The sequence below is a fragment of the Prorops nasuta genome, unplaced genomic scaffold, assembly GCF_024137725.1.
Source record: "Prorops nasuta isolate Cenicafe-Biocafe unplaced genomic scaffold, Cenicafe_Pnas_1.2 PNAS00011, whole genome shotgun sequence".
Classification (NCBI taxonomy): Eukaryota; Metazoa; Arthropoda; class Insecta; order Hymenoptera; family Bethylidae; genus Prorops; species Prorops nasuta.
In genome coordinates, this window is record NW_027116808.1 from 6,190,471 (window position 1) to 6,218,339 (window position 27,869).

A 27,869-nucleotide genomic window follows, 5' to 3' on the forward strand; every position below is an offset into this window, starting at 1 on the left:
TTCAAAAAACAAAAGAAGGTCAATTGACGACAGAGAGTTACTTGGTTACAAAGTCTCAAAGAAGACAGACGTGAACAAATGAAGAGAAGATCTGATACCGTTAACGAAACGGAGTAAGAAGTTATAGTTCCCATTGATCCTTGATCAGTCGAAAGGGGAACAATTACGGAGTGAAGTAAATAGTCGCCACTGAAATTGACCAGTCGCAAGAGGGACAATCGTAACGAAAATATAAGAATCGATGTAAATACAAATTAAACGAGTGAGAGTGATTGTACAAATCCATAGTCGCACGACGAACCATGTAAGACGAATTATGTAAAATGAACCATGTAACACGAAGTATGTGATGATAGTGTAAGTGTATGTACTCGAATAATAATTAATAAAAAGAACTTTTTATGCCGTTGGCTTTTTCCCTTAAAATCTGTGTTTAATTCAATTAATTTAATTTTAATAAATAAAAATGGGAACGAGCTCAAGTTGAGGAATTTCCATAGTTATATACTAGTAAATTATATCTAACAGGTACCCTGAGGCGCAATGTTAGTGATATGAATTATTTATACACCTTCATACCATTCAGCCCTCGGCACATGCTAACCTTGGCATTGGGTTATACATCTAATCAATCAGACATAATCCACATTCGTAACAAACGGAACGAACATTATTTTTCTAATTTAGATGGACTTGCATATTCACGCCAATCAAGATACTCATCAAACCTCGAATCAAATGAGCCCTAATTCGATGGGGTTACGTCGTATAATTACGGAGTTCTTATGGCCACCTTCCAGCTCCATCATCAGATCAGCTCTATGTCACAATAATATTGCATTGTCATCCGATTTATGCATGCATGCCAAATTTTAGCTCAATCGAAAACCGGGAATTGGATCAAATTTAACTTGCAAGATTTGATTGCAGACAGACAACGAGACAGGTGAAACTAAATAAAAGCTTATAATTAAAAAAAAGCCTAAACCCCATGTTAGACATTATCAAAATTTGGTATTTTTTTTAATTTCACCTTGAAATTATCTTGACTGTTATTTCATAAGATTATATCGACCATGGATATGTAATAGGGCAGCCATAGAAAAATGTTTCTGGTGCTATTAGTTTGTTGAAAATGATGAAAAAGTAAAAGTTCTTTTTTTCAGAATTTTTTTAAGCCGTTAAATGTTGCCAATCTCATTTTTAAAATCAAATATGTGGAATTATTAAAAACAACTTAGCGAAATTATAAATTAATATAGTGCTTTGAAGAGAGTCCTTCAGATAAGTTACAAGAGCATGTAATAAAAAATACATTATTACATTTAAATAATATATCCGAAGGACTTTTCAAAGCACTATATTAATTTATAATTTCGCTAAATTGTTTTCAATAAATCCACATGTTCAATTTTGTAAACAAGATTAACATCATTTAACTACTTCACAAAATTCTAAAAAAAAAAGAGTTCCTAGTTTTTCATCATTTTTAACAAACTAATTACACTGGAAATATTTTTATATCGCCACCCTATATAATATATTTTCAACAACACGAGAAATCATTAAAGTAATGACTAAAATTGATTTCACTCCTTTATTTGCTGTGGAAACTCGCGAACCATTTCTTGGCCTTTTTTGAACTTCACCTGGAATTGACCTACAGCCTTGCTTGAAGACTATTGAGACTGGTTCTGTTTGTAGTGGAATCGTTTACGTATGCAATGCATAATATATAAAAATAATTAGTTTTCTAACTTCGGTTGTGGAAAGCTAAAAATCGGCCTTATTGACCCTACCCTTTTATATCCGTTGAAAGATTTTCTGCAGAATTCAATCAGTGCTTTGAAAGGTTCTGCTAGTTTGGATTGTCAGAATATTCTTTTTAATCTATCAATTAAACAAGATATATTAAATATAAACCCTACTGCGCAAACAGCAGATTATATCCAACCAAGTAAAGACTTTACAATACGGGTGTGGAATCTAATACATATCTATTTACAGGCAGTAATTTTGAAGGATGCAATTTTTGTATTCTTTGTTCCACCATATTACTTACATTCTGTGGTGCATACGGGCCCTGGGCAAAGTTTCCAGTTTCTCTTTCATACAATATTGCCTAGCACCAAGCAAAACGTCTTTCATGTAGTCCTCCATATTAATTGCTAGCAGATCAATCGGGAAGATTTTCTTGTCTTTCGGGCTCATTTCATCAAACAAAATTAGGAAATTCGTGTTGTGGAATATCCATTCACGTGTTGTAAAATATTGTAAAAGCTCTAAACCATCAAAGATTCTCTTCTGTATACGAACCATGCTGTAAAAGTAAAATTCTCGTTAGTCAATGGATGTAAAATTTTATTTATAAGTTAGGGTAAAATTAAACTACATAATTCTATTCGTAAAAATTCATAAGATAACTAAATATATATTGCAAGCAAAAGTTTAGCGAATTTAGCAATAAGAATTTATAGTGGAACTCCAACATATGTAAACATATAGGACCTCGGGTCAACCCCGTCCCCCCACACCCCTGAATCCGACAATACTAATCAATTTGATCAAGATTAACGGTAATTTCTTTCGTAAATTTATAGATTGCATAATGGATTATTAAACGATAAATACAGAAATAGTACCGGAAATATCATTTATTGTAAAAAACTGATATGAATAGAAAAAAATGATAAAGAAAGTTATAATACTCACAATCGTTTCTGACGGAATATCAACATTAGAAAATCGATAAAATAAGCTGGGAGAAGTTGGAAGAAGAAGAGAAATAGATTGTGGATGAACTTAGATTTACGAATGTCGCCATCAGGGTACCAAACTGATCCTTCAAATGGATATTCTCGTGATATTAATTTTCCTTTGCTAACAATTTCACCATAAGTTATCGGTAATACTCCACTTTGAGTTATATTGATAACTGGCATATTTTTCATTCTTTAAAACGAAGATAATTATGATTAAATTAATCTATATGCAAGAAAATTAAATAGAAAGTAATTATTTAAACACTTACTTCTTAGGGGCTGCTCCAAGCTTGTGAGCAAAGGCAATTACCGCATTGATAGCAAGATCCACCGGTATAACCTCTGCATGGTAATCACCGTTGCAGTGCATAGACCTAAGCACACCTTTTCCAGCAGCTACGATGAGTCCAACAGGACCGTTCAGATTATCTACCCAGCCTGGCAGAGGCTCTTTGTGAGCAGGAATAACTATAAATCAGAAAAAGAACAGTAATTCTCTTGTATGTTACACATTAGAAATTAAGAACTTTCATTAACTTGTAGCAATAATCATACCGATGGATGGTCTTGCTATACCACATGGTATATTACAATATTCATCGGCAACCAATTTTTCAGCCAGACGTTTTGAGTACGTGTAAGTATTCGGATGGGGACCCAGCAATCTTGAAATAAAAGAAATTTTGAAGAGAAAAATTTTGACTATTGAAAACATTTTCAAGTTGTATCTATACACCGGTCAACAAAATTACAGGTATCTTTTTTCCTCGCGGAATCTGATATTTCTTCCACAGTGTTTAGTATATAAAACCTAAATTTAGCATCACAATTGATATATCGTGTTAAAATTAAAAATATTTAAGTCTAAATAATCAAAACACGACTCTTTAAGCGAATCCAAAAACTTCAATTCGTGTATCTAAATTTATTAAAGAATTGTTGGCATAGAAAAGTTGTATAGTGCTGTAACGCACGATTTCTGGGAGAGGTTTTTTCTTTAATAAAATAAGCACTCTTCAACTTTTCCATCTAAAAATTCACAAATACTATATTAAACTCTTTGGTGCTTATTACACAATATTCACACATAAACTATTTACACTGTCTTCTTTCGCCAGGGCCTCTCCCGACCGCCTGTACGGGAAATATACAGTAGGCCATCGTCGCGAAACTTACAAATATTCTTTACACGGCGCTTCTATTAAGTGCTTTTCGACTCATTCGGGTTTATTCTAATTCTATTTCTTAAAATTTTCTGGGCGCCAGGCCCGCTGTGGGCCACCCGAATGACCTTTTCTTCTACCGAAGCACTTTTTTTTCTGTTTTTCCCGGCTGACCGATTCTATTTTCTCAGAGTCGCCCGAGTGCCGAACTCTGTTGCTAGCCAATTCTACAATTCTTTCAATTCTTTCTTGTTCTTTCTAGTTGCCGCTTCCTCAATTTCTACATGTCTCCTCCACGCAGTGGCACACGCTTGGTCCGAGACCGCATCGCGATATTAGGTCAATTCGCATACCTTATAATCCCCTTTTTAAGGAACCAATTAAGTACTTTCCTGGCCAGGACGCACGCACGTTTCTTATTTCTCCGTCGATGCAGGTATTGGCTTTCAAAATTCTTTACTGAATCGCACTCCAGTTACGATCTCCCAGGCGATCGTCTTCTCTGCCTTCCCTCCTGATCGACTTCTTCTTCCGGCGCTGGTACAGGCAAAGCGTCTTCGCTAGTTGATGCTCCTTCTAGGATCTCGCAGGCAACATTATACACGTCTGTCCTTTTACGCAGTTCTCTCGACAGTCTTCGTACATACGTCTATCACTTATGCCGGTTTTCTAGGCATGACTGGGCCTCACCGCGTGCTTGCGGTGGCGCTGGGGTCTGCGCGAAAGCTCTCATATACGACCAATCGCCCGCTAGGCGCGAAAATTCAGAATTCTTAACGTGGCAAAAATCCCGTCTGGATTTGTCACGTTACAGTGCATTATATTTAGTTTTACGGCGGAAGCCTCGTGTAACACTATAAAAAAATAGTAGTTTTTGAGATTTTTTCCAGTGATTATGGAATATATATAAAATCGATTCGACATGTATGTTGTTTATTGTATGTATTCTCTAAAGGATTATCGTATTTCTTTTTAATGAAAAATGAGTTACAAGAAAAGTTATTTAACTTTAATGTTATGGCGTGTGCATAAACATCCTGAAACGGCGTGAGTGTAATTTCCTTAACCCATTTGCATCATAAGCGCACATATGCGCGCATTTTGCCTGGCCACTATCACCAGAGCGCGCATATATGCCCAAGTGCAATGTGCGCATATATGCGCGCTCTGGTGATAGTGGCCAGGCAAAATGCGCGCATATGTGCGCTTATGATGCAAATGGGTTAAAAAAACAAAAAAATTGATGTTTTCTTTTTTTTACTACAATCCTAATAAATTTCTCCTCTGCTTGAACCTCGTTCCATGGAAAAACCATGATATAATCTCAACATAAATATTTATTGTGAAAAATAGAATCTAATATTAACTACTTTTTGTTTTCCTTTAAAATATGATATTAAATGTTAATTCGTAATAGTATATAGTACAACAAGGGAGGAAAGTTGACGATTGCAGACGAGTGTAACTTTGGCAGCACGAGCGAAGCGAGGGTTGCCATTTACACGAGTGCAATCGTCAAATTATTTCATCTCGTGTTATACACGATATTTTTCATCAAATGTGTATGGAAAGTGGGTTTTTTCATCGTAGTTAACTACCGGACCGAAAACGGCTATTTCACGTCAGTATCACCCGCGCATGCGCGTTAGTGTTTTATTTCACTTTCGACCCAAGGGAAAAAGCCTTTTTTTCCTCCCAAGGGTCGAAAATGAAGCAAAACTCTAGTGCACATGCGCGGCTGCGACTGGCGTGAAAACAGCCGTTTTCGGCTCGGTAAACTACGCTGAAAAGAGCCACTTTCCATGCACGTGTGATGACAAATATTTTGAACTTGAGGTTTATTATTGAGTAAATTTATTACAATTAAAATAAAAATTTAAATCGAATGAGAAATATTTAAGTTATGCATCACGCTAATTCGAGAAAAGTAGTTTTGAGAAAAACGAGTTTAATGTTTCTTGTAAGAGAAGGTCTCAGATTACAGATGATAACAGAATAGATAAACGTGGACCAGAGCAAATCAGTTTTCCATACTTAGGGCCAATGTATTCACTCAAAACAGTCAAGTTTAAAGTCAACAGAGCGGGCAAAAATCTGAGCGCATGAGTTTGTGTTGGCAGCATCCAAATCCATTTGAAAAATTACATCATTTAACCTTTGAGCGAACGCGCTGTGTAATTTCCCTTGAGCGGGCACTTGTCGTTAATTTTACGTCATTAGTTTTCTCCATGTAAATGGTATTTTTTTTATATAAATGTTAGGGACACACACGATGCGTTTGTTTTTTATAGAGACAGTGACCTTTGAATAGCACGAAGTACGATGCTCGCCACTAAGAGGTAAAAGTTGTGGGAACCATAAAGTGCATTCGTCGATTCGTCGTAAATTTTACGACAGCGCTTTCGCTGAAAGGTTAAAGATAAAATGTCTTTAGATTAGATAATTCATGTTGGAGTATTATCTGTTAAGCATTTTATTTTGACAGCTCAAGTGGTGTTAATAAATTACTGATAAAATAAGCTGTGAAGGAAGAAAAAATTCACTTTTTTTGCATTTAAATGTACATGATTTTGCTAGTGTGTAATGTAATCATACGCAAGTTATGATAAATAAATATCAGATGAGGATTTCGTATATCATATGAATGTATATAACTGTTTTACTTTAAAAGAGATTGATTCTTTGTGTTATCCATGTTACAGATTGCTTTCTACATTTGTAATGGAGGACTTGAGATTAAGAGATTCAAGAAGATATAATAGTTCCTAAATATTGTTAATGTGATAGAATTTTGTTATTGTTACATGCCAGTTTACTCAATATGAATGATGGATTATGGCAAGCTGTTAAGAGTACTTATGAGTAAGCTGGATTGAAGCTTTTTTAAAAGCTATATATCAAAAGGACCAAATAGGGTATACACTTTTTTCAATATTGTTTAGGATAATTTTCATAAAGAATTATGCTTATATAGCTTATGTTTCTTTTCTATTAGTATTTCGCAATTCCAGGCTGTGGTTTCCAAAGAATTGAAAATGAAGAAAGAGAAGATAAGTTTGGATATGTCTATGTAGTTTTTGTGGATCTGGTTAGTTAGATATATTTTTTTATTTTTATATTAATATACAATAGTTTCTTAAAATCTATCATTATAGTAATATTTCATTTTTGGTTTTAATTGTAAAGTAATTTTATAAAAACTTAATAGCAAACTTATATAGCTTCGAACTAATAACTTAATGTTGAGCGTTAACTAAGGATGACCATAAATTAAGCAAACACATAAGAGTTAAGATTTTTATAAGTGACGGACGGACGACGTGCCTCGTTCACGGCTTACTCTCGAAACACCCCGCTGGAGCTTCCCCACTCTCTTCTCCATACGCATAATAACCAATAAAATTTGAGTAGCAACGGCTACTTTATTTCTCAGAATCCCAATTCGGGGTATTCACTTTTGGGCTCGGCCATTTGTTTACATTTTTTGCGAACTCGAATCATTTTCAATCTCGCTTAAGAACATCGCATAAAATATTCCTACTACATTCGGCCATTCCTGACGTTAGGCCGTCCCTCGGCCGTCACTTAACGTTTATTTTGATCATTTACATACAAAAATAAAATTAAAATGAACTTTCTTATAATGATTTGTACAACACTTATTATCGTATTAAAATGATAAATTAATCGCTTTCGCATGTATTATTTTCATGCCAAGGTTTCATATTTGCAGCTTTTCCCATACTCCTTCATATAGACGCTGTGACATTTGAAAGTCTTCGAGATCTGCAACTACATATCTTCCGTTTCTCAATTTCTTTTTAACACGATAAGGTCCTTTGTAATATGGTGCTAACTTATTCGATAATGCTTATACGTTTTTTATCATCACTAAAATTTCTTCTTCGTACTCATGGGCAGGTTTACGTCGCTTATTTGCACAGCTTTCATTATATTTTTGCGCTTTAACAATTTTTTCTTACGCTGTGGTCCTAATTTCGTTTACGTCTCTTTTTTCTTCGGCTATACACTCTTGCAACGCTTCTTTAAGTTCGTCTAAAACTCTACCTTTCTGTTCTATTCCGAATAAAAGTTTACTAGGAGTCTCTCCTGTAGTTCTACTTATTGTATTATTTATAGCAAATTCTATATCTTGCAAGGGTTTATACCATAAATTCTCCTTCGTTATATTTGCCTAATGCAGGTCCTAAAATTCTGTTTATTCTCTCTACCTGTCCGTTTGCTTGCGGTGAACAAGTCGATATTTTTATATGTTGCACGTTTAATTCTTACATATATTCTTCGAATTCTTTCGAGGTAGAGCTTGTTCCGCGATCGGAAATCAATATTTTTGGCCTACTATATGCTCGAAAATAATCTTGCAAACATCGTATTGTTTCTCGCGTAGTTGTAGTTTTAACGGCATAACATCGCACAAATTTTGTAAAGGCATCTACGATGAGAAATACATAATTTTTTGAAGTCTTAGCCATTTCTATCGGTCCGTAATGATCTACATGGATGGTTTCAAACGGTAATTTACTCTTAGGTATACTATGAACTAATCCTTCACGTTTTCCTACAGGTTTCGAATATGCTACACATTTCAAACAATTTCTTATGTGCTCTTTTATCTTTGCCTTAATATTTGGAAACAAATAGTTTTCTTTAATAAGCGTGTATGTTTTTTCAGTTCCGCAATGACCATATTCATTATGATATTTATGAATTACTTCTCGCTCCATTTACTTTGATACATAAAATAAAAGATTGCCTTCATTTTTTCTATAGATTACACCATTACGCATTTCGTATAGTTTGTCTTGTTCGTTTCCTAATCGTACTTTCAAATTTTTAATTACTGGATCTGAAGATTGGCATATTGCGAGGCTTAACTCGAACGTATTTTCCTCGATTACAGCTATATTGGCGCGACTTAGCGAATCTACATGGGCCATCTTCGTTGCCGATCTATGTTCGGTTGTATAATAAAAATTCTGAAGTTTTAATGCCCATCTGGCAATTCTTAGATTAATTTCTTTTTTGTTTAATGTCATAACGAGAGCATTGCAATCGGTTACTATTTTGAAAGGTATTCCTTGCAAAAGTAGACAAGCTAGGCCGGTTCTGCCCCCCCCTCCTGTCCATTCGAATCAGCCTGGTTGTGAGGTAGTGGGGGGAGTCAAGAAATGTTAAGAGGTGGTGGAGGAAATCGGAGCCTCCGCGTGAGCTCGCAGTAAGTATAGGCGAGAGGGTTGCGGGGGTGCGTTGCGGGGGTGCGTGAGGATACTTGCAGCTTTTTGACGTTACATTCCCACTCGTCCGACGTCAGGTCCCAGTCGGTAAAAGCAGTTTCCTAGATGGTAAAACGGGGATTCCCCCTGCGTTGATTTTTTCGCTCGCGTAACCTTGAATCTTTGCAGCATGTTACTATACTCGCTGAATCCGCTTTACCCTAAATGTAGCTAAGTGTGTTACTTTTTTCCATAGCTAAGCAATTTTTAAACTTATATATAATAGCATGCGCAAACACAATTGATTCAAAGCATACTTGGTGCAACGTATTGTTCCGTTTTCTTTGCTAAATAAATCCGAGGACAGGGGCAGGGGACGCGCCAGTTTAACTCAAATTTTTCGAAAGATCGTACTCAAAACGATGGCTCCTACATTCGTGGACTTTCAAGGGTTTCGATTGAAAGATAATTCTTTTATAGTGAAAGAATTTGCAGTTTTGAGCGATAAAAAAGTGTTTCACATTTTATTTCCACCACTATTTCTATATGCTTGGTTAAATGAGGCAGAAATAAAACATGCAAAGTAAGTGAATTTGTTTAATTAAATCCGAAGCTTTTTTCTATAATATTTTTATTTTTACTTCTAGCTGGTTATATTATAACCATCACAGCTTAAATTGGACAGATGGCTATTCACCTTATTATAGGTATAAAGATGTTATAAGGAAATATGTGATAATTGAAGAAGAACAACAAGAGATATTCGTGAAAGGACTCGAAAAAAGGAATTAGCTTAGTGGCATCTGTGATTATACAATAAGTAATGCAGATGAATGCGAGTGGGGAGATTTCAAATTGAAAGATAGCAAAGACAAGTTGGAGCTTTCCATGTGCATGAATCATGAAGGTTTATGTGCATTGAAAAATATTTATTTAATGAAATATATGTATGAAAGAGAAATGTAAAATAAATAAGAAAAAAAAATTACGTTTCAGTTATTTAAGCAAATTCCTACAACAGTCTTTTTCAAACGATTTTTAACACGTGTTGAAATTGAAGAATAAGCATATCGAGTTTCTGCAGTAATTCTATTTTAAAACTAATTTTTATATACACACACATACCAATAGATGACTAAGTATATTAAATTTCATCTCAATATGAATTATAAAAAGATGTATCATGGATGAAAAGTTTCACTCATTCCACTATAATCGGAATCGAATCAATCTTCTTCTTCTTCTCCCATTTTTCGCATCAATTTTACATTCTCAAAATGTATACCGAACTTCGTGAAAAGTTTAGTTTAATTAAAACTGAGCACGAATACTCTGCATGGGTACGTGAATATCGTGATCGTATTCAAGAGCTGAGGAACGATAATTGGAATGCATCTGTGGGTACACGACAGAAACATTTTGCTGAAATCGCGAACATCAAGTGCCTTCTGCTTCATGCATCAAAGGATAAAAGTTCCATTAAATTTGGTTCTGGTTCTCATAATTCGGGAGAACTTATCTGGGAGGAGCTCGAATCAGCGTTTAATAACCGAATATGTAGTGGTATGGTGATAAATAGTAGTTACATAGAACCACGCAGCTTTCTAATAGATGCAGAAGAAATTGTTTACAACCGTGTAAAATAGGTATTTGATAGTGTAAATTGTGTTAAGATAAACTGTGTATTTAATGGACAATTTGTTTCTAAGGACATTAGCGATTATAAGCATGTATGTACAAAAAATAGCGTATTGTATGAAACTGATAATTTTAAGAAATGGTATAGGCTAAATATTGTAGAGATTTTACTAAAAGAGTTGAGTGAGTTTCAAGAACGTGATAGTGGTTGGGTTCTGGAGAAAATTCTGAGTTTAATAGTTAATATTAATCATTACAATCCACTGCGTGCTGAATGCAGAATTGAGCTCCCAGCCGCTATTTTACATAAAAAAGCTGTGATAAACATAGACAATGAAGATAGCGCATGTTTCGCATGGGTTGTGACAGTGGCACTATTTTCTGCAATTCCACCTACCAAATCCTACCGAATATCCTCCTATCCACATTATCGGTCTGTTTTAGATGTAGGAAGTATAATGTTTCCGACCACTCTAAAACAAATTCCGAAATTTGAGGTGGATAATGACATTTCAGTTAATGTCTTTACCGTGGAGGAGGAGCATAATTGTAAAGCCAAAGTGAACATTATACCGCTTCAGATAACAAAGATGAAACGGTCTAGGCATGTTAACCTCCTCCTCATCACGGATGACCAGGGAACTGTACACTTTCTTTGTATAAGAAATCTTCCAAGGTTGATAAGCAGTCAAGTGAGTAAAAGAGAACACAGTGCTCATATTTGTGATCGGTAAGTAAGAATTACACTAGAGATATTAATATTGTAATAAAATATACTAAAATATCAATAATTCATTTCAGCTGTTTACACTAATTCCATACTGCAGATAAGCTACAGTCGCATGAGAGGGATTGTATGCAGCTTAATGACAACCTGCACGTAATTCTACCAAGGAAAGCTGAAGACTGCTGGGTATCTTTTAAGAACCAGAAGAACAGTGAAAGAGTGCCCTTTGTCGTCTATGCAGACTTTGAATGTTTACTACAGAAAATTGACAATACAAGTAAGAGTAGTAGTAAAAATAGTTACGATTATCAGAAACCTGTACCTTTTAGTGTAGGGTATTATTTAAAAAGCGCTCGTGATGCGTCACTCTGATGTTATAATTCACATCGAGGTGCTAAATGCATCGAATGGTTCGTATGCGAGCTCGAGAGCATTGCACGCATCGTCAACGAAAAATTGAAGACTGTAATACCGATGAATACTCTTACTGATGTAGAAATTTCGCGGCACTACAGTGAACCTAATTGCCATATTTGTGGAAAACCGTTTCTTACAAATCAAGTGCGTATTCGGGATCATGATCACCTAACTGGTAGATATAGAGGACCGGCTCATAATAATTGCAACTAAGACTTTAAAGACTCGCATGTTATTCCCGTAATTTTCCATAATTTATCCGGCTATGATTCACATTTTATTTTTGAGGCGATCGCGAATACGCTTGAGGGATCGGTATATTTGATGCCTGTAAATAAGGAAAGATACACTTCATTTGGTAAATATCGGCGAACGTATAATATACAGCTAAGATTCATCGATTCGTTCAAATTTATGGCATCCAGTTTGGATAAATTGAGTTCATATCTGAATAGATCTCACCTGAAAAATTTAGAGTCACAATTTTCGGAATTAAGTATTAAACAGCTCAGCCTGCTTACGAGGAAATGTATTTTTCCTTACGATTATATGGATAACATTACTCGCTTGGAAGAAACGATTTTACCCGCACGAGAGTTGTTCTACAGGGTGTAACGAAACGACCGCCTTTTCTCGTAACTGGAGGTTCGGGGTGACAAACTGAGTGCACGTGTAAAATTTCGTTCGAATCGTTCAAGAGGTTTAAAAGTTATTTCTATTTAAAAATCACCCTTTTTCAGTCCTTTTCGAACGACTTTAACTGCATAATGGAAAGTGGAGAAAGTGAAAAACAATTGATGAGCACCCAGCTAGAATGTAAAAATTATCGATCGCGTGCGGTAATACTTTTGCTATTTAATTCTTTAATCTGGCTATTAGATTAATTTTAAAAATAACAAAATCCTTTATATTACAATTCCAATTCAATTCAGTACAAGCATCATTGACTGATTTGATGGAAAGAGCGAGTTGACGCAATGTAAAGGAAAGTATCAAAAGCTAAGATATCGCGCGAGCGCAATGATAACTTAATAGACAATGCATGAGGGCATTCTCTTTCTACTAACGAAGCTAAAGGGAATGATTCAAAATCAATACATTGATGAAGGAGAAAACTTAAACTCACCCATTAAATGTTCTGCAAGTTCCTTTAAATCGAAGTTTTTGAAAAAGCTTCAAACTGGCTCCTCGATGATTTCCAGAAAGCACACTATCACTGATTTTGCATTTAAACACTTGTGAATTTAAACAAATTAGGTATTAACCTACGTTTCTTCAAAACACTGGAGAATTTGACACTTTTGAACTGTTTGAAGTAGGGTGATTAAGAGTGGTCGAAACGAATTATTGATTATTCTATCTCTCTGTGTCACTCTTTTCAGCCTACTTCAAACAGTTCAAAAAGTGTCAAATTAACCAGTGTTTTGAAGAAACGTAGGTTAACACCTAATTTGCTTAAATTCGCGAGTTCTTAAATGCAAAATCAATGAAAGTGTGCATTCTGGAAATCATCGAGGAGCCAGTTTGAAGCTTTTTCAAAAACTTCGGTGTAAAGGAACTTGGAGAACAATAATGGGTAAGTTTAATTTTTTCTATCATCAATGAATTGATTTTAAATAATTCTTTTTACCTTCGTTTGTAGAAAGAAAATGCCTTGATGTGTTTCCTATTAAATTATCAGTGCAGTCGCGTGACATCTTAGCTTTTGATACTTTCCTTTTCATTCTATCTTCTCCCTCTTTCCATCAATTCAGTCAATGATACTTGTATTGAATTGATTTGGAATTGTAATGAAAAGGATTTTGCTATTTTTAAAATTAATCTAATAGCCAAATTAATGAAATAAATAGCAAATGTATTATCGCGCGCGATCGATAATTTTTACATTCTAGTGGGGTGTTCGTCAATTGTTTTTTCACTTTCTCCACTTTATTATGCACAGTTAAAGTCGTTCGAAAAGGACCGAAAAAGGGTGAGTTTTAAATGGAAATAACTTTTAAACCCCTTGAACGATTCGAACAAAATTTTACACGTGCATTTGGATGGTCACCCCGAACCTCCAGTTACGAGAAAAGGCGGTCGTTTCGTTACACCCTGTATAATAGACTATCCGACAGCGATATCACGGAAGAAGCATATAATCATGTCAAAGAGATATGGACCAAATTCTCTGTGACAACACTTGGGGAGTACAGCGGTTTCTATTTAAAGACCGATATCCTATTGTTGACCGATGTTTTCGAAAGTTTTCGCAATAACTGCATAATAAATTATAGTTTGGATCCCGCGCGCTCACTATTATACGCTTCCAGGATTTACTTGGGACGCGATGCTCAAGCATAAGGGAATCCGTCTGGAACTCTTCACAGACGTGGACATGTTGCTTTTTATGGAACGCGGTATACGCGGTGGTTTGAGCTAGTGCTCCAACCGCTACGAGAGGGACAACAATCGGTACATGCGAAACTACGATCCGGCGGAACCTTCGAAATACTTGATGTATTACGACGTTAATAATCTATATGGATGGGCAATGTGTCAACCGTTGCCTACCCACGGTTTCCAATGGATCGATGACGCTGCCAATCTCGACATCCATAATGGGTCTGAGGATTCATCCGAATGCTATATTTTGGAGGTTGACTTGGAATATCACGCGAGCTTCACGACAAACACTCCGATCTACCATTCTGCCCGGTGCGTGAAAAGCCGCCAGGTTCACGTGAGGAGAAACTGCTCGCGTCCGTCGATGATAAGACGCGTTATGTGAAACACTACCGTGCTCTACAGCAGTGTATACGTAACGGTATCGTCTTAGAACGCATTTATCGCGGTTTAAAGTTCCGGCAAACCACCTGGTTGAAGGCGTATATCGAATTAAATACGCGCTTGCAGGACATCCTCAAAAAATGATTTCGAGAAGAATCTCTTCAAGCTGATGAATAACGCGGTATTTGGCAAGACTATGGAAAATATCAGGAATAGAGTTGACTTGAGGCTCGTAACCAAGTGGGAGGGAAGATACGGGGCGGAAGCGCTGATTTCCAAACCGAATTTTCACAGTCGTGCGATATTTAAAGAGAATTTGGATGCTATTCAATTGTCGAAATTATCCGCGTTTGATAAGCCCGTGTATGTAGGCATGAGCATTGTAGATATTTCAAAGACCTGCCTGTATGAATTCCATACGATTATATGCTTCCTACATTCGGTAGTAAATGTAGAGCGATGTATACCGACACGGACAGTCTAGTGTACAGTATCAAGTGTGATGATGTTTACTCGGTCATGAAACGTGATCTCGCCAAATTCGACACCAGCGATTACCCTGCTGATAATCGGTACGGCTTACCTCAAGTCAATAAAAAAGTGCCTGGGCTAATGAAGGACGAGAACAATGGAAAGATCATGACCGAGTTCGTCGGACTGAGAGCAAAAATGTACACCTTTAAGGTGCAGGACTGTACGAAAATTACCAAAAAGGCTAAGGGAGTCGAAGGTTATGTTATCGATAGAAACATAACCTTTGACGACTAAAAAGATTGTTTGGATAATTTCACCGTACAGTCCCGTAATAAAAATTTAATTCGTTTAAAATAGCACAAGGTTTTTCCTACTCAGCGAAAAATTGCTCTCAGCCCGTATGACGATAAACGTCACATAACACCCGGTACTGTAGCGACTCTACCTTGGGGTCATTATAGGTTAAAAGAGTAGATTTTAATAGCTAAATTTACTGTGTATATTTATTGTATTGTATTATATTACATAAATTATTATTATTATTATTACAAAACATTGTTCTTATTTATCAACGAATTATGCGTTTTATCCATTCCTAACCATTTTACAAACACCTTATTCCCTTTCTTACGCAATATCTTCTCTACCAAGTATATATCAGGATTAGCTGTTTTTAACAGTTCATATTCATAAAATCCACCATGTATGTCTGTACCACGAGAATCTCTAAGTAGATACGTGGCAGGATTTGTCCTTTGCACTTTTGTAACTTGAAATATTTCAGTAGTCCAGTTCGGTGTGTAACCTTTATCAAACGCATTTTCGTATTTACTGATTCGCACGAAATCACCGGCCTTGAACTTGGTACGACCAACGATCTTAATGTTGCTGTAAGCAGTAGCAAGCAGATGCTGAGCATGCTCAGGTTTAACGTCAACCGTTCGCATTCCTATAGTACGATGTCTTCGTGAGTTATAATCATCTATCAGCTGTTGCAGTATATTTCGCCATTTGTAACTACCGTCCAGTGTAAGTCATTTCCACATTTCGGTTTTTAACGTTCGATTCCAACGATCGACTATTGACGCTTTCAACGTGCTGTACGTGGAGTAATGATTTATTCCCCGTTTTTTCATGAGCAGTTGAAACTCGCTGTTGTAAAATTCTTTACCTTTATCAGTTTGCAAATTTTTGGGACATCTTCCACTCTTTAAAATTTTTCCCATAGCTGTGGTCACTTCCTTACCGCTTTTTGTCTTAAGCTCTATTGCCCAACCATACTTCGAGAAGGTATCAATCACTGTCAGAATATAGTGGCAACCTGTGTCAGCATAATAACACATGTCTTTCAAGTCAGCCTGCCAGAGATCATCAAAACCACGTATTATGACTTTTCGTCTTGGAAAATTTCTTCTCGCAGGGACATGTAGCTCTTGCACCAGCTGTTTCTTTTCTTCAGTCACGATTTTCCCTGATTCTCTTTTTACAACCTTTCCCTCAGGCATATACAATTTCTGTTTCTTTTCTTCACTCATGATTCTTTTTCTTTCGAAAGCAATCGATTATCATGAGTGTAAAATGTATGATGCATCCTAAACATTCATTTCTTGGGTCCATCATTAATCTTGCTGTTTGTTTGCAAAAGTTTTGCCTCAATCTCCTGTATTTTTTTATTTGTTCCCTCTTCAATTTTTTCCTTCAATTTAGCTAAACTGTTGCAAGAACTTTATATTCACAACACATGTATTATTATCAGAATCAATAGTCAAATTTACTATTTTTTTATTATTGAAATCCAGTGCTCTTTTAGTCACCTTTAATGTACCAAATTAAATTCTTTCCATACGTTAAAACCACTACCAAATTTGTTAATTGACATATTGACGTATGTTACGCAACTGAAGAAAATTTTTATAAAGTATACCCATTTATAGAATAAGATCCTTTTCATGCAACTCTTTTATTATTGACTGTATTTCATTATAGTGGTTTGTATGATCTGCGGTGGTTGATACAATTAAAAGTCGCAATCGATCAACTAATTCATTAGGATCGTTCCAATGTATATAGTTTGCAGGCTCATCAGTAACACGCATAAATCCACTACCAGCTATCACTCGTTGGGATGGTACTTTATTGTAAATTAATGGTTGAATAATTTTCCTATACTTTGGACCCTTATTCCCTTGAACCTGATGGTAACTATCATTTACTCTTTTATATGATTTAGTTTGTTCAAGGATTTTCTTATATATATGATCTTGTCATCAATGGTTTAGAGCTTTTTTTCAGGCTCTTTCATGAAGATTAATTCAAAAAGACCTCTCGTACCTATATAGCGCTTTTTATCAATTAAAATATCACCTTCATGACGAATATCAAATGTGCCTCTTCCTATCACATACTGGTTCCTTTTATCTAATGTAACTCCGAAACTTTGATCGATTTGATCTTTATTACCGAAAAAAATAACTGCATATAATGACGTGCAATAATTGGGAAAGTTCTCTAATCTATGGAATGAATTATTTGTTTTTTGAGCAATCCTAATGTTTCCTGTCTTGATGTTGAATGTGATGATGCAGATTCTTGTCCAGGCTCTGAATGTAATGATGAAGATTCTGGTATTGATTCCATTGATAATACCGATTGATCAAACGTAGATTTTTCATCATTATCATTATCATCATCAATGATTTATTTGTAAGAGTACCGTCATTGTTATGTAATTTCTTTTTTTTCTTGATAATATACTCATTGGGGGTTGAAGACTGATAAGGCTTCCGCTTCTTCTCATGATTTATATCAATGTTTAAGTCATAAGATTCTTCATTGTTATTATCTGTTTGCATAACTAATTTTTTCAGTGGATCAACTATTGGTTTAAAAGTTTCATGCAATCTACTTTCCACCATTGATTTTTCCGATTTCAATGCATGATGTTTTTCACGAATCACCTCACTTGTTTCAGCTATCTTCTTAAGTAGTGACTTTTCATTCTTTTTTATTGTAAATTTTTAATTCTTTAACCAGTCAATGTACTAGTTCATTCGACCTTTATAGCTGTTCATTCAACTAGTTTAGCAGTTCGACCGACCAGTTTAGCGGTTCGACCGACCGGTTTAGCGGTTCAAGCGACCTGTTTAGCAGTTCAATCGAGCTGTTTAGCGGTTCAATCGAGCTGTTTAGTAGTTCACCCGACCGGTTTAGCGGTTCGACCGACCGGTTTAGCTGTTCAACCGACTTGTTTAACGGTCAATCGAGCTGTTTAGCGGTTCAATCGAGATGCTCAGCGGTTCGATTGACCGGCTTAGGAGTTGGACCGACCTGTTTAGCGGTTCGACCGACCTTTTTAGCGGTTCGACCGACCTGTTTGGCGATTCAACCGAGTTGTTTAGCAGTTCGACCGACCTGTTTAGCGGTTCAGTCGATCGGTTTAGCGGTTAACCGACCTGTTTAACGATTTGACCGACCGATGGACCTATCCAAGTGACCCGTTTATCTGTATAACTGGTTTGCTTAATAATGTAACCGGTCTGTTTGTGTAATTAAAAGCTGTACACTGTTCAATGCTCTATGTTAAACTAACACTTTCTAGCACTGATATGATGCTTTATGCTATTCGATGGTTGCATACTCATCGAAACCCTTCCGATATCGAACATTTTGCATCCCAGTGTCCTTATCAATTACTAAAAATCCATAATCTTCCTGCCAACACTTTGAACAAAATTCACAAAATTTTTCCAATATCACATCAGTGTTTACGTGATCTTTGTAATCATGCTTCAAGTTAGTCCCATCCTGCTTTAAACTGATTAACATATTTACATTGTCGCGAATCAGATGGTTTGGGATCTTGGCATAGGTCTGACAAAGATAGAAGCAATCGATGCTCGAGTGTCGACCCATTGAAAAGTAGTCTCTTATATTGTCCTGCTTATCGCTTGCCACATCATTAAATATAAAGATTGAATTTGGTAATGCATCTGTCACATTTATAACCTCACTATTATTTGAAAATTGATGATAACCAATTTCCTCCATATCTATCAATAGCTGTTCCAAGTAACGGTACTTCGATTGCTGCAACGATTTCGAGTAAACGTACAGGTTGTCAAATCTTACACCGTGCGGACTCTCAATAAGACTTAGCAATATGTTTGTTTTCCCGCAATTTGAGGGTCCGCAAACTATACAGCGTATAGTTGACGGTAGCAAAGATCCTTGACGTTTCATATCACTAACGGCGGCAGTGTGATAATCGGTATTAGAGATATGGATACTTAATGGTTGCTTTACGAAATGCATTCTCGAGCGACTGTGAGGTTAAATCGTAATTGCACGAGCTATTTATAGGCATGAAATCGGAGAATTCAATCAGTTTTCATTATGCCTGCATTTGTGTTGGATGTTACAAGTTTGCAGGAGTTAAGCAGTGATCAATTGGAATACGTACCGAAAATTCTACTTTTAAAGTACTTTTCACACAGTATTGACAAATATTGGAATAAATTACCCAAACACATTCGTGCAGATCCTGAGGTTCAAAAATATCGCTATTGTTTACAACATTTCAATCTACCTAATACTACTAATGCGGATGGACTACCACCGTTGATAAAAGATTGTTATACATGTCGTGCGTTGGATGTGGATCATTCCTCAATAAAACAATAAACAAACTACCGTTTGAGCTTCATTTACCGGGATACAATTACTGTAGATCAGGAACTCGACTTCAAGAACGATTAGCACGCGGTGATCGAGGTGTGAATCAGCTGGACGAAGCATGTCTACAACACGATATCGCATATTCGCAATACAAAGACTTGTCGCAGCGTCATCAAGCTGATAAAGTGCTCGCAAAACGTGCACGTAGACGTATCACAGCTGCTGACGCAACCTTGGGTGAGCGTGCTGCAGCAACAGCTGTCTGGACGTCTATGAACGCAAAGCGTAAACTTGGTTTAGGATTACAAACAGATATGGTGAGGAAAGCAGCAGTGAGAAAAACTGGAAATAGTGCTGTAAAAAAACGGAAAATTCGAGTGCCTAAAAAACGGGGCGGCTTGTTGCCTCTGCTCCCACTGCTAGGTGCGGTGGAGGCACTAGCAGGTGGAGCATCAGGTATAGCGAAAGCTGTAAACGATGCCAAAGCTGCGAAAAAACAGTTAGAAGAAATGCAGCGTCACAATCGTATGATAGAAGCAACTGCAAGAGGCGGACGGGGGCTGTATCTCGCACCGTACAAACGAAGCGGAGGAGGGGTAGCAAAAAAACCAATGTCAAAGAAGCGAACAAAAAAGTAACTGTATACGGTCTACCAAGATCTGGTGCTACAAGTAATATTCAATTATCTCACGTATATATGTCGTGATATACCAAATTTCCGTGGAGTCTTTATGCGTACAAGTCTACCGCGAAACGGTCCATTGTCTAATGAATGTGCAATCGTTTAACCTTGATGATTCTAATGGTCCAGGCACTCACTGGGTTGCCTACGTTAAATGCAATAATCTTGTAAATTATTTCAATTCTTTCGGCAATCTGAAACCACCGACTGAACTTGTACGGTACTTCGGTCCGCTTAGTACAATTTATTACAATCATGACCAATATCAGCCGTATGATACGAGCATTTGTGGTCAGTTGTGTGTTAAATTTCTAAGAGAACAGACAAAATGTCTTTAACATTTGCGCTATCAGGACATGGTTATATATTGGAATCAAATTTTTTCCCTCCGATCAATTTGGACGACGGTCACTATTAACTGGGACTCGTAGATTTTCAAAGTTTCTATTTGATCGCCAATGTAGATGAGACGATTAATAATTTTTACTTTGGTAAAAATAAACTAATAACCATACCTACAGGCTGCTATGAGTTGAGTGCGATAAATGAATACTTGCGTATGCGGATGGAGTTACCGTACGATGATGTTATTATTCTGCGTTTCAACAATAACACACTGAAAAGTGAAATAATATGTAAATATTCTATTGATTTTACAAAGATTAATAATTTTGGTTCTCTGCTAGGATTTTCGTCAGACGGCGTAATCCTACCAAACACTTGGGCTGAATCGGACGAACCTGTAAATATTTTAAAAGTAAATATTCTACGTATCGAATGTAACATTACCGCTGGTGCATATACGAACGGTTGACCACGACATGTCATCCACGAATTTTTCCCAAGCGTTCCACCAGGCTATAAAATCTCGGAAACACCGAAGAACGCCATTTACTTGCCAGTCATTGCAAGGGTAATCGATCGTCTCACATTACGTATTCTGGATAAAGACAATCGTCCTGTAAATTTTGGAAAGGAGGAAATCACCATACGATTACACATTAGAAGATGTTGATTTATAAGAATACCGACGATTATAAACCAACATTACTCGATGAACCAATCAGTCAATTAGCTGCAACAGAGCTGAATACATCAGTTCAGAGTGAAATAGGGAAAAACGTTATCGGTGACAAAAAAGTTTTGACAAGAAAAAATATAAATTTTTTACACTCATTGGGTCTGACAGTGAAGAAAAGAAATCATGGATCCATTGAACGTTACCGGACAGCCTGCGTACGACAACCGCATCACTAAATTGGAAATACATGCTTACAATCCGTATGCGAATGCATCATTGGGAAATAGCGATGAAATTCGTATCCCAATACAACAGCAAGATTTGATTCTTTTGCCCAGTGGTAGTTACCTCTACATAGAGGGGAAGCTGATTGAAGGTACTCGTGCTGCTACTACACCTTTGACGGATAAAGTTATGCTCGACGCTAATTCCATAGCATTTCTGTGCGATGAAATTCATTATGAATTGAACGGTATTGAGATTGATCGGTGCAATAACGTCGGTATCACTACCAGTATGAAGAATCTCGTATCTTTAAGCAGTGAAGAGAGTATGAGTCTACGTCATTCTGGCTGGTTCGTTGCCATTCAAGAGCGTGAAAATGTTGCTGACACATTCAGCTTTTGCGTTCCCCTGCATATGCTGTTGGGATTCTGCGTAGATTACAGGCGTGTCGTTATCAATGCACGTCATGAGCTCGTTCTCTTACGAGCGCGTAATGATATAAATTCAATTTTTTTTTCGAATCAGTGTACCGATTCTGGGATTGAACTACACCGAGTGTAATGGAGAATGCCTCACGTAACTTTAAATAAATTTACCAAACTACAATTTCTACGCATTATCGAGCAGAATAAAAATCTCATCATGGCTTTTCGGTCCTGGGAGCTCTACAAATATCCCCTTTTACCTCAAACACAGCGACATACATGGGCTATGAAAGCGGCTACACAATTGGAGAAGCCTTGATACGTGGTACTGGCGTTTAGAAAAAATAAGAAGAACGATCAATACTCGAATCTACTTAAATTTAGCGATTGTGATGTACGTGATGTTAAAGACTATTTAAATTCTGAATTTTATCCGTACGATTGTCTCGACACTGAATTCACGAAATCTCGCTACTCCGTACTCTATGATATGTATGTAAAGTTTTTCCGCTCATATTATTCTGGAGAAAAACTGTCGAAACCAATACTCGATTACCTAAACTTCTTCAAATATGGTCCGCTCTTTGTAATTGATTGTTCACATCAGAACGAGTCGGTTAAAACAGGCATGGTCGATGTTAAGATTGAAATCGAGTGTTGGAAAAATATTCCGAGTAATACTAAAGCCTATTGTTTAATTATACATGATAAAATTGTAGACTATAATCTGCTTACGAATATTGTTAGAAATGTAAGTTAGATATGTAAGGTTAGAAAAAAAATAAAGCACTTTTTAATAAATATATATAAAGCATTTATTCACTCATTTATTATACAAATCACTTATTGTTTAATCTTAAAATCTAAATTATTATATTTCCCACCTAAATATTTCATAATCAAAATAATTTATGATGCTGCATTTATCAGCTCCGTAAACTGATCCTGCGATTCGAGTAAGGCAACCATCCGGGCAGGGAGATAAAACCATTCCTCCGTTGATAGTTTCGCAATTATCCTCATTCCATATTTAGTCTTTATTTTTATCATTTCAATTATATCATATTCTTTATTTTCCTCGAGACTGTTTAAATTAACAAATGTCTTCTCAGGGATGAAAGCGAATGCATTAACTCCAGTTAAAAATGCCATTTCATCTAGACCCTTTATTGCAGAAAACTATTATTATTATTATTGAAAATTAAAACAATATTTGAATAATATATTCCTACCTTTCTTTATCAGTTGAGATTGAGGTATAAACTGATCTGACTATTCTTACTGGTTGTGGTTGATGCACTAACTAAAGTACTGATCTGAAGATTCTTGCTGGTTGTGTGGTCGATGCACTAACTAAGGTTTAAACAGATTGAAGCTGTTTCACTATTGTTTGAATCTATTTATATAGGAAAAATTGTTGATGGAGAGGGTAAAATTCAATGATGGAAGGGGTAAGAAATTTCTTGTTGAAAACGTGTGCAGATTTTTAACGTATCATTAACACTGATTAGTAAGATGAGATACTGCTGATTAATCAAATTATGACTCTATTAAAAGAATATGCATGAATCATTCAAGCACATTTTGATGATCTTCAATGTGTTAGCGATCAATATATCTGTAAAGATCTATCATCTGGATAAAATATATATTAAAATTTCTTAAAAGAATATGGTCTTGCTGAAGATTTCAATTTCACCATACGTAGACATATCGTTATACGGTAAGGTTCAGCGTGGAGGGTATAAGAGGTACTTAATTTTCATCACATGCTGATATTTAATACGTCAAAGATATTTGTATATCTGAAGCATGCTTCTCTCTCGCTGAAATTTAATGCATCGAAAGTATTTGTACATCCAAAACATATATCGTTTATACAAATCTTTCTAATATGTATCATATTTAAGAAATAAACAACAGATTGATTAATAAAATTATTCTTCTATTAAAAGCATGCGTATGAATTTCTCAAGTACATTTTAATTTAAGGAAAGGGGAATAGTGCTACACATTTCGTCAATTGGTCAATCTTGAAAGATTTATCACGAAAGTGTTGTGATAAATTTTCGATTACGGTTAGTCGTAGAAATTTTCTACACTATAGTATGTGTTATATCTTAAGCGTTTCTGCCTTGAATCTCTATTACGTTCATTCTCACGATGATTTTGGTTTTATCGCTTAGTAAGAGGATGATATGTGTTTGTTTATCTAACAAGGGTGTAATTCTATCAAAAGAAAGAAAATATGAATGATAAGTACACACACACCCTCAGCGATTTCCGTTGAAAGGGCGTTCCATCTTAAGGTAGTTGTGGAGGTGGAAATGTTATATATACTTCAGTAGTTCTAGGCAGAATTTATTAAAGTTTGTTTCGTACCAACATCAAAGAATATCTTGTAAATTGAGCTATAAAATAATGTATATTTTAATGATATAAATAACTATTTAAAAATATTACATAAAACTTTATACAATTACAGCGAAGAAGAGGAAGAAGAGGAAGAAGAGTATGTGTAGAATCTGACAAACATTAATGAGAGTGCAGTTATAATTAGTAGCAGCGAGATTGATTGTGATCATGAACAAATTGTAGAAACAGAAGTAGGTGCAGACATTTTAGAACCTTTAAATGAACTTGAGAGGGATATTGAAATTATAATCAAACTTTTATATAGTAGTGAGGTGGTGGAGAATGAGAGTGTGGCTGTGACTGACAGAGAAAATGAAAGCGTGGATGAGGTTGAGAGTGATGACGAAACTATAATTGAGATTTTGAGTATGCATGAAGAAACTGATTCTGATAATGAAAGTATCAGTGAGAATGAGTGTAGTTGTGATTGGTAGCAGTGATCATGAGCAAATTGTGGACGTAGACGTAGAAACAGAAGTAGATGCTGATATTTTAGAACTTTTAAATGGATTTGAAAGGGATATTGAAATTATAATCGAACTTTTATTTAATAGGGATATAGTGGAGGATGATAGTGTAGTTGTGATTGATAGCGAAAATAAAAGCGTGGATGAGATTGATAGTAATGCCGAAACTATACTTGAGATTTTGAGTATGGATGAAGAAACTGATTCTGATAATGAAGATTTAGAGATTGTTATGGTAGAAAAAATGGATGTAAAATAGGTGGGGTCGGAGTGCGAGGACTATGAATGCATGGAAATGATTGAGGTAATGGATATGAATGTAAAGAATGGTTAGAAAGAGTATAAGCTTATTATAATAAATTGTAATTTCATTTTAATGCTAATAGTTATCTATTATGAGTTATTTAAATATCTATGTGTTTCATTTATATCAATAAAACAATAACATTAATGATGCAGCTTACCAAGGCTTTTTCCCTCATTACGGAGATTTTTATGCCTAGGTAAGTAACTGAACTATAAACTTCGCAGGAATTATTCGTATATTTATTTACCTACCCGAACTCCTTAACCTTATAAGAATCCAGTTTACCACATATAGGAAATTACTTTTACCGACTGGGACCTGATGTCAGAGAAGTGGGGGTGTGACGTTAAAAGGCCGCAAGTATCCTCGCGCACCCCTGCAACCCTCTCGCCCCTACTTGCTGCGAGCTCACGTGGAGGCTCCGATTTCCCTCACCACCACTTAGCATTTCTTGGCTCCCCTCACTACCTCACAACCAGGCTGATCCGAGTGGACCGGAGTGGTGGGGGGGGGGGGGGGGTAGAACCGGTCTAGCTTGTCTACTTGCAAATAAATCTTAAATCGTCTTAACGCATCAAGAGACACGATAGTGTCTCGACGGCAAGTACATAAAAGTAGGTATAGACGTGTCTATACCGCCGTCGAGGCACTACCCTCTTATACAGCAAGTTTGGCCGTCTCAATTTTCAAATCGATTTATCTCTGTGAATAATCCATTGTCATTGCTTAAGTAAAGATTTTCTTAAAATGGGTTTGAAAAAGCTTTCATTTGAGCCCACGAACATGAAAATCGGTTCACGCAATCCAGAGATATCATACTCTGTTATCTATATATATGCCGAAATAACATTTTTCTCCTTCCTCATCTCTTTTTCCAGCCAAAATGTATGTCTCGGGCTGAAGTTGGTCGCTAACGAGATAATAAACTATAACCAACGACCGAACTGTGTTTGTGAACTGTCAAATAAAGTCGATATGATCGATATAATTAATCCGGCGACTATTGTGAATTGTATATTCTAATGTGAGGTTATTTGTATTTTTAATGCGGTGAGGTTATTCATCGTGTTACGATATTATATTTATTAATTTTCAAAATGATAAATAAATACAGTGATAGAAGAAGTCGCACGAATTAGATAAGTATAACATTATATTCTTTTATAACACAGGATGTAATTACTTTGTGGTACTGTGAGATATTTCTTTTTCAGTTTATATTAAGATAGAACATTTCCATTTTCATTACTGAGGATAGAGCAGACTGGGTTAAATAATCAAAAGGTAACTACATAATTATTTAAACCTTAAAGTAGCTTAGGAATTTGTTATTATATTATTTACATATATTTTCAAATTGATATAAAAATACTCTTCAACGCTAACTGAAATGTTAACGCTGAACTTTTAAAAAATAGTTAAAACTTTGAGTCTATCAAAATATTTTACTTTTACGCTTGAATCACATTTCATTTTATTACCTGTATTTATTAACTCAGTTATCTGTTAGATTTTTACGGTGAAAATATTTCTTTCTTTATTCAAATTTATTCCTTAAAGAGTCATTGATAAATACAGGTTATAAAATGACATGGGATTCAAACATAAAATTGAAATACTTTGCTTCACTTAACAGTTTAACTAGTATGGTTGAAGTGCATATAATTTCGTGCAAAAATATTCCATCGAGTACTAACAATTGTCTAACCCTAATGTAATTAATGTCTAACGACTACATTATTAAGAGAAGATGGTAAATAATTGCATATCTGAAAAGATTAAACAAAACTAGTATACTCAATGGTATTACTGAATTTACTAAATTATGTACATTATCATATGGTAAAATATGTATAATTGACGAGTTACGCATACTTTACCATATGGTAATGTATATAATTTAGTAAATTTAATAATTCCATATAGTATACTAGTTTTGCTTATCTTTTTATAGTACAGTATCTGTTTAAAATGTATATAGATAAAAATTAATTGTTTATTTATCTTTAATTCAGGTCATAGTAAAGTACTTTGGTATTATGCAACTACGAAGCTTTGGTTGTGCAATGGAAGCAGCAATTTCAAATGTGTTCAACTGCTGATAACTGGATGTATCTGTTTACTAGTGAAGGAAAAGAGAAGCCAATGAGCTATAGTTTTTTAGTTACAACATATTCCATTATGACACATACACAAAAACGTTCTTGAGAGGCTGAACAAACAATGGAGTGGTTGCAGGGGAACAGCAGTGGGGTATTAAGGTTTTGGTTGAAGTGCATATAATTTTGTTCAAAAATATTCCATCGAGTACTAACAATTGTCTAACCCTAATGTAAGTTATGTCTAACGGCTACATTATTAAGAGAAGATGATAAATAATTGAACATCTGAAAAGATTAAAGAAAACTAGTATACTCAATATGGATGAAAAAATGCACGTTTATTCTGAATTGAAACTTAGTCCAAAAA

At 35.6% G+C, this 27,869-nt stretch overlaps 1 protein-coding gene across 3 annotated transcripts in view; it reads right to left on the bottom strand.

Annotated features, from left to right (window-relative positions):
* LOC136777402 (putative fatty acyl-CoA reductase CG5065) overlaps positions 1-27,869 on the bottom strand; it is a 243,313-nt gene that overhangs the window by 15,664 nt on the left and 199,780 nt on the right. For all 3 annotated transcript variants that reach the window (XM_066733655.1, XM_066733654.1, XM_066733656.1), the window contains exons 5-8: positions 3,318-3,427; positions 3,032-3,230; positions 2,713-2,952; positions 2,063-2,320 (exon numbers count right to left, since the gene is read on the bottom strand). In XM_066733655.1, coding sequence (XP_066589752.1) covers positions 2,063-2,320; positions 2,713-2,952; positions 3,032-3,230; positions 3,318-3,427 — 807 coding nt within the window. The remainder of the gene's footprint in view (positions 1-2,062; positions 2,321-2,712; positions 2,953-3,031; positions 3,231-3,317; positions 3,428-27,869) is intronic.